This window comes from Parasteatoda tepidariorum, chromosome 12, assembly GCF_982258835.1.
Source record: "Parasteatoda tepidariorum strain Cologne lab strain chromosome 12, Ptep-v5.0, whole genome shotgun sequence".
NCBI classification, from domain to species: domain Eukaryota; kingdom Metazoa; phylum Arthropoda; class Arachnida; order Araneae; family Theridiidae; genus Parasteatoda; species Parasteatoda tepidariorum.
The window spans coordinates 13,967,881-13,985,794 of record NC_141766.1 but is presented as its reverse complement, the minus strand read 5'-3'; the positions used below and the strand labels follow the sequence as shown (position 1 = coordinate 13,985,794).

The window sequence follows — 17,914 nt, the reverse complement described above, 5'->3', positions numbered from 1 at the left end:
ATTTTCTGCAATATTATGATTTCAATATTCTAAACTCCACTTTTAAACATATTATTTTGCAAAAAGTACAGTAGAGGAAAACAGGTACAGTCTATAATAGTTATTTTAAAGGGAAATGGGTATTTTTTGGTCTAATCTTTTTATATATTCATTAAAGATATTTTTTAACTGAAAAGTTCATTTCCTTATTCTTTGTCTAAAAATAACATACATCACACACATTTTGAAATATTGGTTACATTTAATACATATCCATTGATGAATTTTAACAAACCCTTAAGGGTTTACAATACAAATAAACTAAGCAATAAGTGTTCTTTTTCCCAATTTTACACTTGTCATTCAGGTATCAGTAGTACAAAAAATGAAAGAACATCCATGCATTGTGTGGGATTCGAACCCCAAACCTTTCTGATGTGAGGTCAGTTTCCTGACCGCTATACAGTCCTCAGCTACATTAAACGTAATGTGTATGCATATTACACTTCATTTGATTTATAGATAAGTAATGTATTATAATTTAGTTGTACATTTTTTTTCTATTCATGTATTTTTATCTTGTATTTAGTTCATTTATGTTAAGTAAAAAATTGAACTTCTAAACTAATTAAATGAGAATGAAAATAATGTCACAAAAAACTCACTCTGTGGGTATAAAATTGGGATTTTTCAAATAGGCTCCAATCTGAAAAAAGTCTCTGGGTTTTTTTGGTTTGGGCTCACCTTGGTGAACCCTGTGTGGTTTTCAAGTAAGTCCAATCTGTAAAATCCCACTTGGTTTTTCTGGACTGGACCTGCTTTGATAAACTCTGATTTCATTAAAGGTCTAGTGAATAAATATGATAATACTCTGTTTTCATTTATTGAATAAATATATTACTTACATTATGCGTAGTTAATCTTTGAATTTTGAATATTCATTTTGTTTTACCCTATAAAAGTATTTCTTTTGCCCCTCATTTTTTATGGTAGTTTTGTAGTTTTATTCATTGCCACTTGTAATTTATTTGAAATTTTATGTTTTATTGAAACTTCTAATATAAATTTATTTACTGAAAATCTGTACATGTCCTTATAATAATTTAACAAATTTAATTATTTCTTTTTAGAACACAAGTGGTACTTTTGCTTCATTAATTCTTATTCTATCAATTGCTGGTAAGTACAACTCGTTTTCAAATACATTAAAGTACTTACTTTTTCTTGCGATTTTGTGTAGATTGGAAATGTATTGATTTCAATTTTTAATCTTTTACTAGGCAAGTTTTTGTCTGTATTTTTTATCAGTTGTGTTTCAAAGAGTTAATTTTTTTTTATATAAATCTCACTTTTATTTATACAATTTCACACTTGTGAATTTAACTTTATATTTAACATTGAATATATCTATTCCTTATTCCAACTTATCCAAAGTCAAGATGATTTCTTATCTATAACAAAACCCTTGTGTTACTCAGAATATATTGCTTCCCAAAACTGTAATAGATAGTTAACATGTGAAAGATATAATTTATTCTTTGAATAAGATGAAGAAAAATGTGTAGTTAAAAACTTTCGTTTAGTTTAAAATATGGAATGTTTGACCATTTGTGATGTGTGATCCATCTTTTTTTTAAATTATGTACTCTGAAAGTTATAATTAAAAATGTAAGGGAATTAGAAATTTTTGACTTGATTAAAATTCTGCATACTTAAATGCCAAAAAAGCTCTGTTAAACTAGTAAAAACAAATATATCAGAATTAAGGCTTTTTTTCTTCAAAACACTGATGAAGTGAAAATAATAGCTACCTATATATTATAAATTTAAAGAAAAATTAAAACAAAGTGAGAATAACACAAGGAAAAAAAATGTTTGCCTTATTTAACACTGAAAGTCACAGTTTTCCTTATTACTCAATTTTTTATTTTATATATATATATATATAATTATTTATATGGAATCTTTCTTTAAATATGTCTGTAATAGGGCGATTCCACGAAAAGTGGTCCTGAGTGACTAAATTTTCAAAATTGTCGTAAAATCAAAAATGACACAATTTCGGAATCTAGAAGATGTACATTTTTTAATAGTTATGATAGTTTTTTGAATTACAAAAAATATTTCTGTGAATTCTAACAAAAGGTGGAACACTGTGAATTTTAACAGGAGTTCTCTTCTTTGTTATGTTATATTCCAATGGAGTTCTTAAAATATTAAAGAGCAATAAAATAGTTTTTAGTAATAAATATAGCTATTTTACTCTTTTATCATTGTTTAATGTATTTTTTTAATTTGGCCTAAATTTTTTTGCTTGTTTGAAAGTCGATTGATCAAGATAGTCTAATTTCCCAGTAACACACGTAACATAATTTTGCATTTTTTTCTGTAAAAACTTTAGTAAAAAAGAAAATTTAAAAATTTTTTGTTTTATAAATTAAGAAGGCAAGATATGCAACGGAAAAAATTCTCGAATTAAAACTGCCGATAGTTAAAATTTTATAATTAATTTTATTCAAGGTAACACACGTAACGAAAAGTTACGCGCGTTACTGTTATGTGTGTTAGAGGTACTTATACACTTTAATTTTTTATTTATTTTCAATAAAATATTTAAATCATGTTCGGACATTTTTTATAACCGCCGCGCAACTTTAATGCCACAAATACGGAATTGTAAGATTGTGGTTTTTTGTAAAATCTGGTCGGTATAAGCATTAATAAAAAAACAGCATAATAAGACGATAATTTTGAAACTTTTGGAAATTGTTTTCCCAAACTTCTATTTGTTATTCGTTTATGTTTAAGTAGAATGTTTCGACTGCATTTGCTAGATTATTATAAAATGGATAAGCTTAAAATAGTGTCCTTATCTGGATTTAAAAGAATAAGAAGATGAAGAAAAAAAGAAAAGAGCATAAGATTCTGCACTTCAAAGGAAAGAAAATAAGAAAATAATGAAAGTTAGACTTGAACTTTCAAAACAGATTGATAATGATGTAAAAGGTTTACCACTAAGTATTTCAGATGAACTTAATTATTAATAAATGGATTTTCTTCAAAAGTTAGATTGTTTATACTATGCTTGTATTGAAACAAGAGCTGGTTCTCTGGATTATAACGGGGGAAAACGGGCAATAAAACGAAAGAACTATCTAACAATGTTTCTAAGAGAGGCTTATACTGATTTTTGTCAGTTGCATCCTAAACATTGTTTAATTTTCCATATTTAGTGCTTTATGACTAAAAAATTTATTGCTACTGTAAAACTTAGAATCGAAACAAATATCATGAAATTTTTATTCTTTAACTGGAAGGCTAAAATTAAGTTTATGACAATACATGGTGATGGCAGAAGTATTTATGTATATAAAGTAAAAGAAATTTTGGATCTAATTGTTGGAAGGGTGCTTCTGATACTTACAAAAATTTCTCATTGCTTGTTATAGGTTTCTAACCATCATTTATTGTAGTTTGGTAACGATGAGAAAAAGATGATAATAGCTCACAATAAAAAATATATAATGGCAAATGTGCAAGAAGAATGTTTTGAAATAACTCTTGAAAATTGGACTAACTTTCAATAATACGTAAGAGTTAAAATCTGAGGTGATACTTTCCAAACAAACATATCTAGCATTAAAACCAGGGAAATTCAAGTTGACTTTGCAATGGCATATTCTTTTGAATATCAAAACGAATTTCAATCAGCATTATGCTATCCAGCCACAGTTCCGTTATTCACAGCAGCTGTTGTCTTAGACGATACTCTCCTAAAGAGTTTAAAATAGAGTCCTTTACAATATTTTCCTAAGGCAAAGACAAAGGTGAAACAATGTCTACACTTTTATTTTAAAACTGTTTAAAAACGATTCTACTTCAGAAGATGAGCTAACAGAAACTTCTATTGTAATAAGTCAAGTTAAGAATTTAAAAATAAATATATGGTTGAATTATTTCATATTTTGTCAATCAAAATATAAAAAAAGAAATTAATTTGGAAATATTTTACGATATCACATGCAGAAGTTCCTTCTATGGGATAGGTGTGTTGTATAAAATCTTGAAAGCGAAGCAAAAAGCAAAGTTATTTATATCATTGTGTTGTTATACAAAAAAATTTATTTGCTATCCAGTGTTGTTTGCAAAGCTAACCAATCAACTCATGCCTAATACAACAGTATTATATATTAGCCAAAAGGAAATAAAGATATTAATTGAAAAGATCAATACATGGCAACATGACAAAGCATAAAATCTATGCATAAGTATCGTTAGATACTTGAATAAGATGCATAGATGCACATTGTGGCACACAAATAGTCAGTAAGTCAATTTCTGTGCCCTCCTGATCAAAAGTGCGCCTATAACTGAAATTACAACGACATATGCTCTATCTCGGGAACATTATTGACGCAAATGCACATGCTTGTAAACTTAAAATGCAATATTTGCATAAAATAATTGGAAAATATGCATATTTTTGTTTCCAAACAGAAATGATTTTGAAGGAATAGATGTGCCTAAGATTTGCTATGTTTAAGTATAAAGATTCAGTATAAAGAAGGGCTACAACCATCTTTCCAGACCATTAACTATTTTATTTGCTAAAATAAATTGTTTTTCTTCTGCTAAATTAAAATAAATAAATGTTTTAGTGCAACATTTATGACTTCTCAGTTGAAATATTCACAGAGGGTAACACACGTAACGTTCTGTTAACACACGTAACGCACCAATTTCACCAAAATAAAGAAGTTTTTACTGTTGCAAGAAATTTCTAAAAATCACTAAACACAGCTTCGATATTGTATCTCTCTATAAAAGAAAATATCTTAATTTTTTGCCTTTATACTTCACAGAATTAAATGAATATATTCAGAGTTTCAAATATCTAGCATTATAAAGGGTAACACACGTAACAAAATTTCAGAATTTTTTTTTTTCAACATCAAATTAATTTGCGCCTTCAAACTTCGTTTTGAAAACTTACAACACATATAGATTTAACAACAAATTAAGAAAAACATAAAAAATATCTAACAAGTTTATTATAATAAGTGTTAAAGTTGAAATATGTCATGTAAAAGTAACACACGTAACGAAAGAATCGCCCAATAGGCCTTTTTTCTTAATTTTTTGTTGGCTACACCCTTATTATCTAAGGCTTTTAATTAACATGTGAAAATAGTGTGACTTTTGAGATAGATAACATAATCTCCATTCTCAGTTAAAAAACCATTAAAAAATCATTATTTACCCACCATTTGCAAAAGAAAGTAATACAAGTGAAGTATTTCAAAACTAATTCGAAAAATCAATGACACTGTTTATTAAAGATTAGGGTAAAAGAAAGCACATCTCCATGTGAATTGCTCACAGTATTGGTCTTTTTTAGACAATTTTCAATCGGTGAAGTTGATCTTTAAAACATGGTAAGTCACTTGAATATGGATCGGAACTAAAAATTATGGAGAGTTGAGAATACAACCCATGAAAGCTAGGCAGGAAAGTAATTGTGTTCTCATGTAGACATAGGAACCAGATTTTTTGTACAAGTGATTGGATCTTGAATCGCTCATTTTGTAATGAAGGAAATGAATATATATAATTGCCAAGCCATGCTTATGCAGGCCTATACAGTTCAAAGTTTCATATTGAGAATCGACGGGTCTTTGCCAAGTCTGTAAAATAGATTTCTCTAGGTAATAGGTCTATAAAGTAAACATCAAAACATCCTCATTCATTAAAAACTTACAAATAAACGATAATTTGTGTCAATTTCAATCAACAACATATTAATTCATTTGGTTTGCCAATCGCAATTTTGGCAGCTTTTGTTTCAGATTTCCAGCTGGTTTTTAAAATCTAGATATTTAATACATCAAAATAACATGCTACAAATTCCCATTAAAGCATTTAATTAAATTATTTTTTGACACTGTCCATTAGCATCAATTCCTTTGTGAGCCCTCCTGGTTTTCGATTTTTTTAATGCTGCATTGTTTTGTTCAGAAATTTTTAAATTACTCATTTGATGAAGTCAAGTTTTGATTTATGACTAGTTAATTGTCAATGTGTTTTTCACGATAGCATTTTCAACGGTTTAGGATTTCCACATATGTTTTAATATTTCTATTTCTTTTTTGACATACTATTTCAATCTAATATGTTTTTTCTCTCGCTGTAATAAAATGTATCCGAGTTTGAAAAACTTCGGCTTTCGTTTATGTGATATCCAAAATTTTTTTATCATATAGTAACTGAACTCAAATTAAAAAAAAAAAATGGAACTTTAGTAAAAATTATAACGTGGGAAGGCAGATTTTCATCCCTTTTTTTTTCCAACTGATCATAAAGGTAAAAAACAATAATATATTTTAAGATGTGTCCGAAAAATAGACCCCTCTGGTAAACAAACGTCTGCATACAGGACTTTGTACTGTATTAAGATAATTTGATATTCTTGTTAGTTTGCTATTATTGTTGGTTTTCTTCTAATTGTAAGTTATACTGCTTCTTCTGTAATTTAATAATGCCTATTTTTTTCATTCTAGCATCTCCTAATCTAAGAACTGCTGCAATTTATTATTTCATTACTGCTCTCTTTGTCTTGTTAGCCTGTGTTGATACATATTTTGCTCTTCCATTAATAGTAAGTAAATTTTCTAATTTACATAATTTCATTTTACACCCTGCTACTGTAAATATAAAAATGTATTATTTATTTGGAATGGTTTTCTTTTGCTGAAGGAAAATATGTTAAACAATATTTATTCAAGGTTTTTTTGGTCATTCTGCATCTGCCGTTTGGTACACTTTGTGCAAATACTATTTAAAGTAAATTTTAAAAAAAATTTTTTTGTTTAATAAAAACAAATTCTTTTACAAGCTAAACATATTATTTTCTCCAAATGTCTTAATTTTTTAAAAAGAAATGTTGTACCAAAACATTAAAAAATAAAGAGCATAATCTTGCCAAATTGTTAAAATTATTTTTTCAAGATTATATATGAAATAAAATAACATTTTAAATAAAGTATTTTACAATATTGACAGTTTTCTTGTACCCATCCTACACTTTATGAGGGGAAAAAAACACTCTGACTTGGAAATTTTGAGATTTTTACCTGGAAAGCCTGATCTCTTTTAATATTTTTTTACCCATCTACTGTTGATTAGCAGCCAAAAGAGGTTGGTTTTCATTAAGTTGAACTGAAGTCAATACATTTTGACTTTAAATAAATTTAGTCTACAGCGGCTTAATTGCGCCCATTCGTTGCCAATTTCTGTGTTCCCTTATATGCTTTAACCCCTTAACTGCCGAGTAAAATTTACGTGATTCACACCCCAGTGCCACCGTTTTTCGCTCAAATGCACTTTCTTACGCGGTGTTTCAGTGAGGGGAAAAAGATGCACGCGTTGCAATTTTAGAACAGTTTACTTTTACAAGACAAGAAAAAGGAAAGAAAGAAAATACAAAATTTAAATTAAATTATAAAAATACAATATAAAAGATGTTAAAACTTAGCTGTTGTATGATAAATACTGAAACATGGTTGGACACATAATCCAGCATCACATTCATTGCACTGATAGCGGGATTCACGATGAATTTTTTTCTTGAACAAACAGCACATTTTCGCGATGCATTTGAAGAGGTTGATGGAAAGAATAAAAAGCACCAAATACACACGGGAAACGGAAGAGAAAAATGAATAAACCCGACCTTACTCAAAAAGAGACAAGAAATGAATAATATGATATCACTTTTCCATAACATCCTTTTCCCATTCCCCCTCCTCCAAAATTAGTAATACATTTGCAAAACAAACCCTTTCAAGGTAATTTTACTGCATTCTGAAGTAGGGGTTGTAGTTCTATTTATAGCAGCGCAATGCAAAGCATCGTACTTCGGGAAAGCGTATATATACGCCTGCGGCAGTTAACGCATCGTCTGGCCGCGACGTATATATACGCCCGCGGCAGTTAAGGGGTTAAGTAATTCCATGTTACTTACTTTATCTTGAAAATATTTCTCAGCTTTTGCATTAAACAGTCAGTTGAATCCTTAATATTTAATTGATTGGAATCTTCAGGGTTAAATAAAAATAATTCAGGTTAAAATTTTTATCTATGTTTTGAACAGAATTTTACTACATCATTTGTCTAATGTAATTCCTCCTTACTTGATGGTGCGTAGTTGTTAACGCCAATTTTTGAACTGGTTTTTCTCAGAATTTCAACTCTTTTCCACTCTTCAATTTTATAGGTTGCTTTTCTTCTTGTAGATTTTGGTAATTCTAAACTCCTCTCAACCATATTTAAAATAATGGTGTAAAAATAAGGTCCAGATTTGTTAAAATGATGTTCGTGGAATGTGTATTGTATTGTGGAAGTTGACTCCTAATCAATGTGTATTTTAAGCCACCTCCATAGTTTTACTTTATTTAAATTTTAAAACTAAATAATTAAATCTTTGCTATATAGTTAACATATTTACATCTAATGAAGTACTTCTACACAACTTTCAAGGCTAGCAATTCTTTTACCTAACAAACAAATATGCTGAGAGTCTTAAATTTTTAACTGCTAATTATTTCCATGTCGTAAATTCGCCAAAACAGATTTTGTTAAAGAAACTTCTGAATACCATAAGCAAAAATTGCTGAATATTTGTTTCAATAAAATTTTACATTCTTATTACAACCATCACATTGGTATTTTACATATTTTTTGTTTGTTTGATAGAAATTCTATAGATATCATGATAGACTATCTCAAAAGGCTGTATCTGAGAGCAGAACTAATTCTGGTAGACCTCCTTATTGGAAAATATTTTGCAAAGTAAGTGTTGTTTTCTATTGAAACCTTTTTTTGTTTTAATAAAATTATAAAGTTAGTTTAAATCTATGGAAACATTTAGAGTTGGTATATTTAAATATTATTAGTGTATTCTTGTAATGTAATTTCAAATGGCAAATTACAATATTTGAATGTAATCCGTCAAATGGTCTTTATTAAATTAAAGTTTAAATAATCAAATTTTTCCTTTTTAAACAAAATATAATTAACTTTTCATAAATCACTATTGAAGAAGGCAAGATTGAAAACTTCAAAACTGGTCTGATTGAAGCATGGTAGTTCAAGCTGTTTCTTATCATCTCCTTTCAATTTCTTCCAGCCATGAACATGTTCTCTTGTTTTTAATTTTTTTTCTCAATAGTGATATATTAGTTTTAATCAATGTGTTTGTTTTTTCCTTTTGTTTTTTCTTAGTTTAAATGTTAGTGTGCGTGTATGTGTGGGTCCTAAATTTTATAAATTTGATTTCATTTAGCTTGAGAGGGATTCTGAAAATCTTTTATTCGTGCAAAATGGGATGCTAAAGATTTATGTGTCAAACACATCTTTAAAATCCCATTATCTACAAGTATGTACTCATGTGAAAATACTGACTTTAAGTTATACTTGTTTGCACTATCACTGTCCTTTAAGATTTTCATATTACTGTAGCACTCTGTAGCAACATTTAGCTTTATATGTTCCCTTTCATTTCAGACCTGGCCCCAGTGTTTTAATGTATTCATGGTTTTCTTTGTAACTCTTACAATATTTCCGGCAATACATGCTGAAATAAAGCAACTTGATGTTAATTTTCCTATTTCAGGTATGTATTTTCCTCATTTAATTTATATAATATAATAGGCTTATAAAATATATCTTTCATATTGTTAAAATGTAACATAACTGGCACAGTGTAATAAGTATCACAAAAGGTTGCTAACATTAAAAATATAATAACATCTCTACAATCTCTAACATTTAAAATATAATAATTAATTCTTTGTCTAAAAACTTTTTTCAAATTCTAATAAATGAATTAAACTATAGAGTTATAGAGATTTTATTTAAATTAATCAGGAAATTACTTAGTCTACATGAAAGAACTAATAAATCTTACAGCTGTTGCATCTCCAAGTCATATTAACTCTTAAGTTTTTTGAGTGCTTATAGCAACAAAAAAAAAAGTAGTTAAAAATATATCTATACATTTAAAACTTAATGTGTGTGTATAGGTGTTTCCAAAATTGTAATTTTAGTCATTGCATGTTGCAGAATTTTTTCCCCTCTTTTCTTAAAATTATCTTTGTAATAAATTAGATTGCTTGCAATTTAAATTTTTACTGTTTTTTCCAGCTTTGATATTTTGTTCTGAAAAAAAGAAATCATATTTATTGAACACAAGTGATATATTAATTTTAAATTATTTTTTTGTTTTTTCCTTGTTTATATGCTAATGTAGGATAACAAAATTTTTAAAAAATCCTTAAAATTTGAAATTTTAATTAAAAATTTTAAGCTAATTACTAATCATTGAAGTGACACTACAAGAGTCTATGAAAATTGTTATGTTTTCATATTTGCCATGTCTTCAGTTTCTCTCTCTAACATAAATATACCATATTTACGAACACTTATGTACCACTTGGGCAGTCTTAAATTTAAAAAATTTAGTTTTTGCATTTTTAAAATTGTTTTATCTACTTAAAATTGAAAGAAAATTAGAATTTCAATGCAACAAAGTTCTGGGCATTGGATTATCATAGAAAAACTATGTTACTGAGTGCTCTTCCGCTTAATTCTAGCTAAGCTATATTAAGATAATTTTTTTAAAATCAAATTATTAAATTTATGCACATTGCTCTGAGAATCAAGTGCAATATTGCAGTTCATATTTTCAGAGAATTGATGCTTTCAGAAAAAAAAACTAGTATTTTTCCCCTGAAAAAAATACAAAAATTGTCAGAATTAAAAATAGCAAAAAATGCTGAATGAGCAAATTTTAACTTTGGAAATATGCTTTATGATAAGTCATTTAAATTTCATTTTAAAAGAAAATTAGTTAAAAACATTACATTGAATTAATGTAACATTTCACTACACTAGTTTTATTTTTGTATCTTCATAATTTCCAAAGCATGTTTATCTGCTGGTTTCCTACTTTTTTAAGCTACTGTGTTAGGTTATATTTTAAATAATATTAATTACACTTTTTTTAGAAACCTATTTTACTCCAGTCACGTGTTACTTGTGTTTCAACTTTTTTGCCATGATGGGCAGTTTACTACCCAATTGGGTGAAATGGGTAAGCATTTTATTTATCTTTCTTAAAAGTTTCAATTAAGAATTTGTTATAAAAGATTTGTTATAAAAGTCTAATCAGTTTTTGAAAGTTAATTATGATCTGTGACCTACATAATGATAAAAAGATTTTTTTTCCAAAAAAATTAAGAATTCAGTTGTTGTCAAGGATTTATTCAAAAACAAAGTTTAACACAGATTCTTCTGCATGATGAAAATTTGATATTTTGCGTTTAATCAGTACTATCCAAATGACAAAAAATTGACTTTTGTGTCTTGCAGTAAATAATTGCTAAATAAAGCGAATAATTTGGTAAAAAATGGTGCTAATAATGCAAGATGGTTATGTATTAAAATTAGTAGCAGAAAAACCTTTATAAAATCATTTACTTTAAAGGTAGAATTTTTTCCCTCATTTGAAGCTATTATCTTTTAATAAAATGTGAGGTTGTAAGGCTCTTATTCGATCTGTGAAAATTGTGATGCCATTTTAATTTTACGTATTCTACTTCATTTGTAACGAAAGATTATGATTAGATGTGAACAATTACTCCTTACCTATCAACGATATCACAGATTCTGAATTCCTGCATTTGGAATTGTAAAATTAAGAAAAAGCAGACTAATTTTGATAAAATGTATTAATTACAATTTATTCTGTGCTTAGCTAGAACTCTAGAAAAAAAAGCAAAAAACCTAGCATTCCTTTTGCTGATTGATGCATAAGTTACGACAAACAATGGAAAACGGTCAATAAAAAAAGAATTGTGAACTGACCATTGAATGATCAAAAGTATTATAGGTAATGTTAAACAGTAAACATACCCTCCAACTGCTACGGAATTTCCGTAGTTTCAGAAATCTTCTTTTCAGATGGTAGCAAAATTAATGTCTTAATATTTTAAAAAAATTAATTTTAGCGTAACTTGTCCACTATTACTTATAAAAGTGCAGGCCATAGGGCTAGATTCTTAAGTTCTGATAAAAGTTTTATGAGCGATCCATTTGTTTTAAAAATTTCTACTTTGGTTCGCTACCACTAGAAAGAATTATTTTCAAAATCCCCATAAGTTGGAGGGTATGAGTAAATATTTGTTTACTTTTATTGGTTCTTGCTGAGCAAAGTGCAGTTTCAGCAAAGTAATGAAGAGGAACAGCTGGCAGAAATGCAGAACCAATTTTAAACTGTAAACATTGACAAACATCACCTGTTTGATGCAATATTTCCTTTCCGTTTTCTATTAAATTTCATATAGAAATTGAAATTTCTGATTCTTGAGTTATGTAATGAGAAAATAGCAAAAAGTTACTTAACATAATTTTTTTTTAAAAAAAACGTCTTATTTTCAAGTAAAAAGATAAAATTCTTATAAAATCTGTTGTGATTTATTTTCTGATACATATCATTTAGATAAATTTTTTTTTGTTCCTTTACATTTTGGGAAAAAGAGCAAGTACCAGTCATATCCCCTCCTTGTCTATGCTCTTACAATGTGTAATTCTCTAAGTATTATATCCATGCAGTTTGTTGTATTTTACAATAAGATTGAACAGATACTGTTATTATATAGCTCATGTGCATAATATGCAAGGCTGCTGGCCTTGTACGTTTTCTGGGAAAATTTCCTCTAGTGATAACAAATTTTATGTTTTTATGTATGATGTGTTTGATAAATTTGATTTTAAATTTCATGATTGTCATGTGACCTCAATGTCAAAAATTTATATTGAAAGCTACTTTGTATCAGATCTTTCATAGAGATGTTTTTAAAATGTTGGTAAAATTATCGAAAATTCTGAAAGTTTTAATTTTCGATTGTCTGCTGTTGGCAGCCCCAAATATATAATGAATAGTGCAAAACAGTTTCTTGTTCGTCAAAGGCAAATTTTGTGAGGATAATGGAAATGTAATTAATAATTATATATTATAAAGTAAGATTATGTAGATCCAAAAAATTTTGGCATTTTAATGTTACAAATCTATTAATGTTAATAAAAAACTTATGTTAAGTTTGCTAATATTGAATCTATAAAGTAGTATTTGAAGGCCTGATTTGAAAAGTAGGCCAACTCCACTTGTTAAGTTAAAAATGGAGTTATTCTCGTTTTCATGTTGATTTAAATTATATTTATCTTATTTAACGCCTAGTTTATTTCTGCTGTATTCGGAGGACTTAAGACAATAGTCGAACCACTAAGTTTACAGTACTCATTAGACGTAAAGGTCTTGCATTTCAAAATTAACAAAAATGAAAATTACCCATTGTTCAAAAAAGGCTTTCGTTTTGAGAATAATATTTATGCAAATCTAATTACGAATATGCTTTGGCCTTTATAAGTGGTGCGTTTTTGATGTTAGGAAAGTGTTTTTAATAATTTTTTCATTTGTCTTATTTCTACTGTTGTAAAATTGTTAATAAAAATCTTGTTTCTCCTTTTTTGAAGTTTTTTTCTTCCTTTTTTCAGTTGAATGCAAACATTAAGTGAATGATTACAAATCATATTTGTTTATTCTTAATTTATATGTTGCTCTCAAATCCAATTAATTAAGAGATATATTTTCAGCCTGGACCTAGATTTTTGTGGATACCAGTCATCTTAAGACTTTTGATGATACCATATTTTATGCTTTGTAACTATAAACCAGGACGAAGAGTTCTTCCTGTGCTAATCAACAATGATTGGGCATATGTAGGAATGGGAGTAGCTTTAGGATTAAGTAGTGGTTACTACAGTAGTCTTGCCATGATGTATGCACCAGGGTATGATGTTTTTATTTGAATTTGTTTGCTATTTATGTTATTGAATAAGAATATTATATTACTTTTCACTGTGATACAGGATTCTTTTCTTTATTAAATATCTGTTAAATTTCTGTGGATGATTAATCCTGTATATTCTTTTATATGAGTATTTTAGTAGTTTTTGTGACTGGTTTTTGTTATTAGAAAAATTTAAATGTTCTCTACCATCAGGATTACTGATTTACAAGAATTTTATTTTTTGAATGCGTACAGAGATGTCTAAATACATATGCTCATTTATCAAAAATTTCCTTTTATTTGGTGGAATATTTAAAGGGTTCAAACTTTCCTTTTTTTCCATTCTCTATTATTGCAGTTGCAAACAAATTTATGCAATTCACATGAGTTAAGTTTCATTAATGAAAAATTAAACATACTATTCAAGCTATTAAAATTAATTTTTTATTTATTTATTTATTTTAAAATGTGCTAAAAAGAATTGGTAAACATAAATAAATTGAAGTAAAAAACAAGCAATTATTAACAAAAAAATATCTGCAACAGCAAGTTGTAAGCTAGAGGAGTCATGAAGATTAAGGCTCTACAATTTTGGGACCAAGGGCATGATGGTGCATATGTGATCTGTATTGCGCACCTACTGCTTATACTTCTCAGACACAATGGTTTCTATTAATCTTAAGCTGAATGCTCTTAACGATGTGACCGGATACAGGATCCTAGCATAATTATAATGTTAAAAAACTTAAAAAAGTACATAATTTAAGAGGTCGATTAAATTACTTTGAATTTTAAGTAGTAAAATTAAAATTAAAAAACAATTACTGTAAAATTGACTCTATTTTACCAAATAATATCATTCATGTGATCTGCCAATTTTTTTAGCATCAAAAAGCTAAAACTATTCCCTATCTAAGTGTTAAACATCTATTTTTTGAATTAAAAATTTTATAAAGTATAAAACAGGGATTTTAAGCATTTCATAAATAAATGTTTTAAAATTCAAATAATTTAAAAAAAGTCTCATCTCTATAAAAATGCACCATTTCTTTTCTACTGAAGGTCCTAGATTTGCTGTGTAATCAATGAATGTTGAATAATGCCAGTAGAGAAGTCCTCATTCAACTTGCAATATTACATACTATGAAAAAAATAAAAATATTTTAAATTTAAGCCTAAAACTATTATTTACAATGAATTAGAATTTATGTTACCAAATCTTATCAAAATACACCCATCATTAACGGAGTTCCTCAGTTGCAGATAAGGGCACACATGTCTTTGGCTGACGATTCTTGCATACCTGTATGCATGTATGATTTTCAACGATTAGGTTTTTATTAGTGTGCGCGTCTTATATATTTTTTTAATAAGGAGTACTTAAAATATTTTTTGAGTGCTTAAAGGGTGTTTATTTTTTGTTGAAAATGGCTATGCACCCTGATTAATATATATGCCTCCTACATACTTTTTTTCTGCTAAAATTTTAATATTTTTTATGAAACCACAATCACCCCTGTTTAATATTGTTGATTAAATATACATGCCAGATATTTTTTGTTTGTTTTTGTATCTTAAAATATTTTGTGAAAACATTATTGAATATCAATGGTAGTGATATTCATTTATTAAAATGTATTAACTAGGAAGTAGTATTAAAGTAGGTAAACACTTATTTTACTGGCATTATTCAATTTAAGTTGTGCAATTTCAATCTTTGATTCTGAACTCGTTTATTTCAAACTTTTAAAATGTACATTCTCATTAGTATATATCGAAGAATTAACAAATTGGTATTATTTAATATTAGGCGGTTTATCTACCGAATATTAAGTTAATGTTAAGTTATTAAGTGAGTCAATTATACCCGTAACTAGAAATGCCCTTTGAGAAAATGCTGTATTTTTACTGAGAAGTGAAACTAAACTATTTTACCTTAGACGAAATATGATTGAGACTTCTGCTGAGGCATGTTCTGTTCTTTTGCTGTATCATCCATAATTAATGAACCAATGAAATCTTTGACTTGTGCTTTATTTACTCATTAAATTTAGATTTATTCATAAATTTTAAATAGCAATTCAAAAGCATGTCAATTCTGATAGGCTTTTAAAAAAGTTATTTTTATCTGGAAATATTTATCTTAAATTCAAATTGTGTTTATAGCTATTTAATAATTTAATTTATATTAATGTTTAAACCACTAATGAGACCAATTTTACTGACAATAGATGAAAGTTATTTTATGCACCATATTCTTTTAGTAGTGAAATGTTTTGATTCTAAATAGTTAGGGTGTATTATAGCTGGGGAAAAACATGGTTATTAGTGAAGTAGGCAATTCAGAAATGTAAAATGAAATATGTAAAAAAATTGATAAAATTGGTAGATTGTGAATAAACAAAAAAAGTAATTAATATTTCAAGGTGTTGAGTCAGTTTTTTTAAAACTTTTTTATGTCCAAAATATTAATCTTCTATCCTGAAAACATTTTCTTTTTTATAACTGTTTTAGATGTGTCAGTGCTGAACATGCTCCAATAGCTGGGATGATGGCTGCTTTATTTTTAGTGGTGGGTATAATGTGTGGAGTAAATTTTACCTTCCTTGTGAATTGGTTTGTTGAAACGAACTTATTTTGATCTGATAATTCATTAAAAATATTGAAACATCAATTGAAATGTTCCTCGAAGAAAGAACTGGTGTCATAAATCCATGCTTTATATTTTAAAATAGCGGCGTTCAGAAGGTTTTTGTATAAAAAATTTATATTATATGCATCTTAAACAATCAGATGCTGTGTATGTGTTATATATGACTTATTGCATAGTTTTGTTATTGCTTTTTATGCAAGCTGCATAATGAGACAAGTCTAATTTTGACAATATATTCTGTATTCTGAGTAGTATGTACTTAAGATAAGGTTCATTTTGATTGTTATTGATTTACATTTAGATCTTTTATGTTTGCCGTCCTTTGTTATCATTGTCTCTTTATAAACATCATTTCCATAATTGTACAATTTGTATTACACTAAGGCATTTGCTGTTGATTATTCATTTACTTTAAATTTTACAAAACTATATTTTAAGGCACAGTTTCTCAATTTATGCTGAGCCTCTGGGATTCTTTTACTTGGGAGTTAAATAAATTTGATAAAGATATATATATATATTAGCTTTTTTAACTAAAAACAGTGTATAAAAAATTAAAAAAACTATAAACCAGCTTTAAAATTCCTTGACACGTCTACATGTATGCATACTTATTTTACTTTATTTACCATTAATCAATGGAAAGGACCTGTGTTATCTGACAGACGATCAATATACATTTAGGTAAAATCAAACTTTTATTAATCTGTAGTTTATTATTGGGTTAAAAAAAAATTGATCAGAAAGAACATTATTCTACTTCAAAAGTAAAGAAATTTTTTTGACTTGAGTTTTCTACTTAAACTGTGAAAATATTCTTTAAAATTAAACAAAATGTTTGGAGCTATTTTTAGTTAACAAAAATATTTTAAATTTTGAGTACAATTCGCTTAAAATTATGAGCTATTAAAATACTACTTCCATCTGCTCATGCGCAGAAAATATTAAAAAAAATACTCATAATTTATTTATAAATCGTATTTGGCTACTTATGAAAAAGTTTGATTTGTTTATCTTGAAAATTTAAAAAGTTTCTAACAATTTTCTAAATAGTTTTTGTAAATTTTGGCAGAGAACTCAGAATAATAAGGAGTTTTCCACAAATTTCATTTTGTACAATTAAACAAAATTGGATTGAATTGTTTCTTTGCAGGAGATCTAATTATATATTTTTCTGAGTGAGATGCTCATATTTTAAGTTATTAATTATTAAAGTTCCTTATTTTAATATACATTGTCTTATGCTTTTTTCATAGTATGCAAAAACTTTTGATTAAACTGGGTATATTCAATAGTATAGTACATGGCTCAAAATTTCTACTTACCAGCTCTCAATTTATAACTATATATTAACAGTTGTCAATTAAGCTTCATT

General features: G+C 27.4%; 1 protein-coding gene across 1 annotated transcript in view; it reads left to right on the top strand.

Annotated features, from left to right (window-relative positions):
* The window catches only part of LOC107449511 (Equilibrative nucleoside transporter 2), an 88,337-nt gene extending 70,934 nt beyond the window's left edge, over positions 1-17,403 (top strand). Inside the window, exons 9-15 of the mRNA XM_016065042.5 lie at positions 1,110-1,158; positions 6,537-6,634; positions 8,731-8,826; positions 9,541-9,649; positions 11,043-11,128; positions 13,690-13,886; positions 16,401-17,403. Coding sequence (XP_015920528.1) covers positions 1,110-1,158; positions 6,537-6,634; positions 8,731-8,826; positions 9,541-9,649; positions 11,043-11,128; positions 13,690-13,886; positions 16,401-16,527 — 762 coding nt within the window. The 3' untranslated portion in view covers positions 16,528-17,403. The remainder of the gene's footprint in view (positions 1-1,109; positions 1,159-6,536; positions 6,635-8,730; positions 8,827-9,540; positions 9,650-11,042; positions 11,129-13,689; positions 13,887-16,400) is intronic.
* The last annotated feature ends 511 nt before the right edge of the window (positions 17,404-17,914 follow it).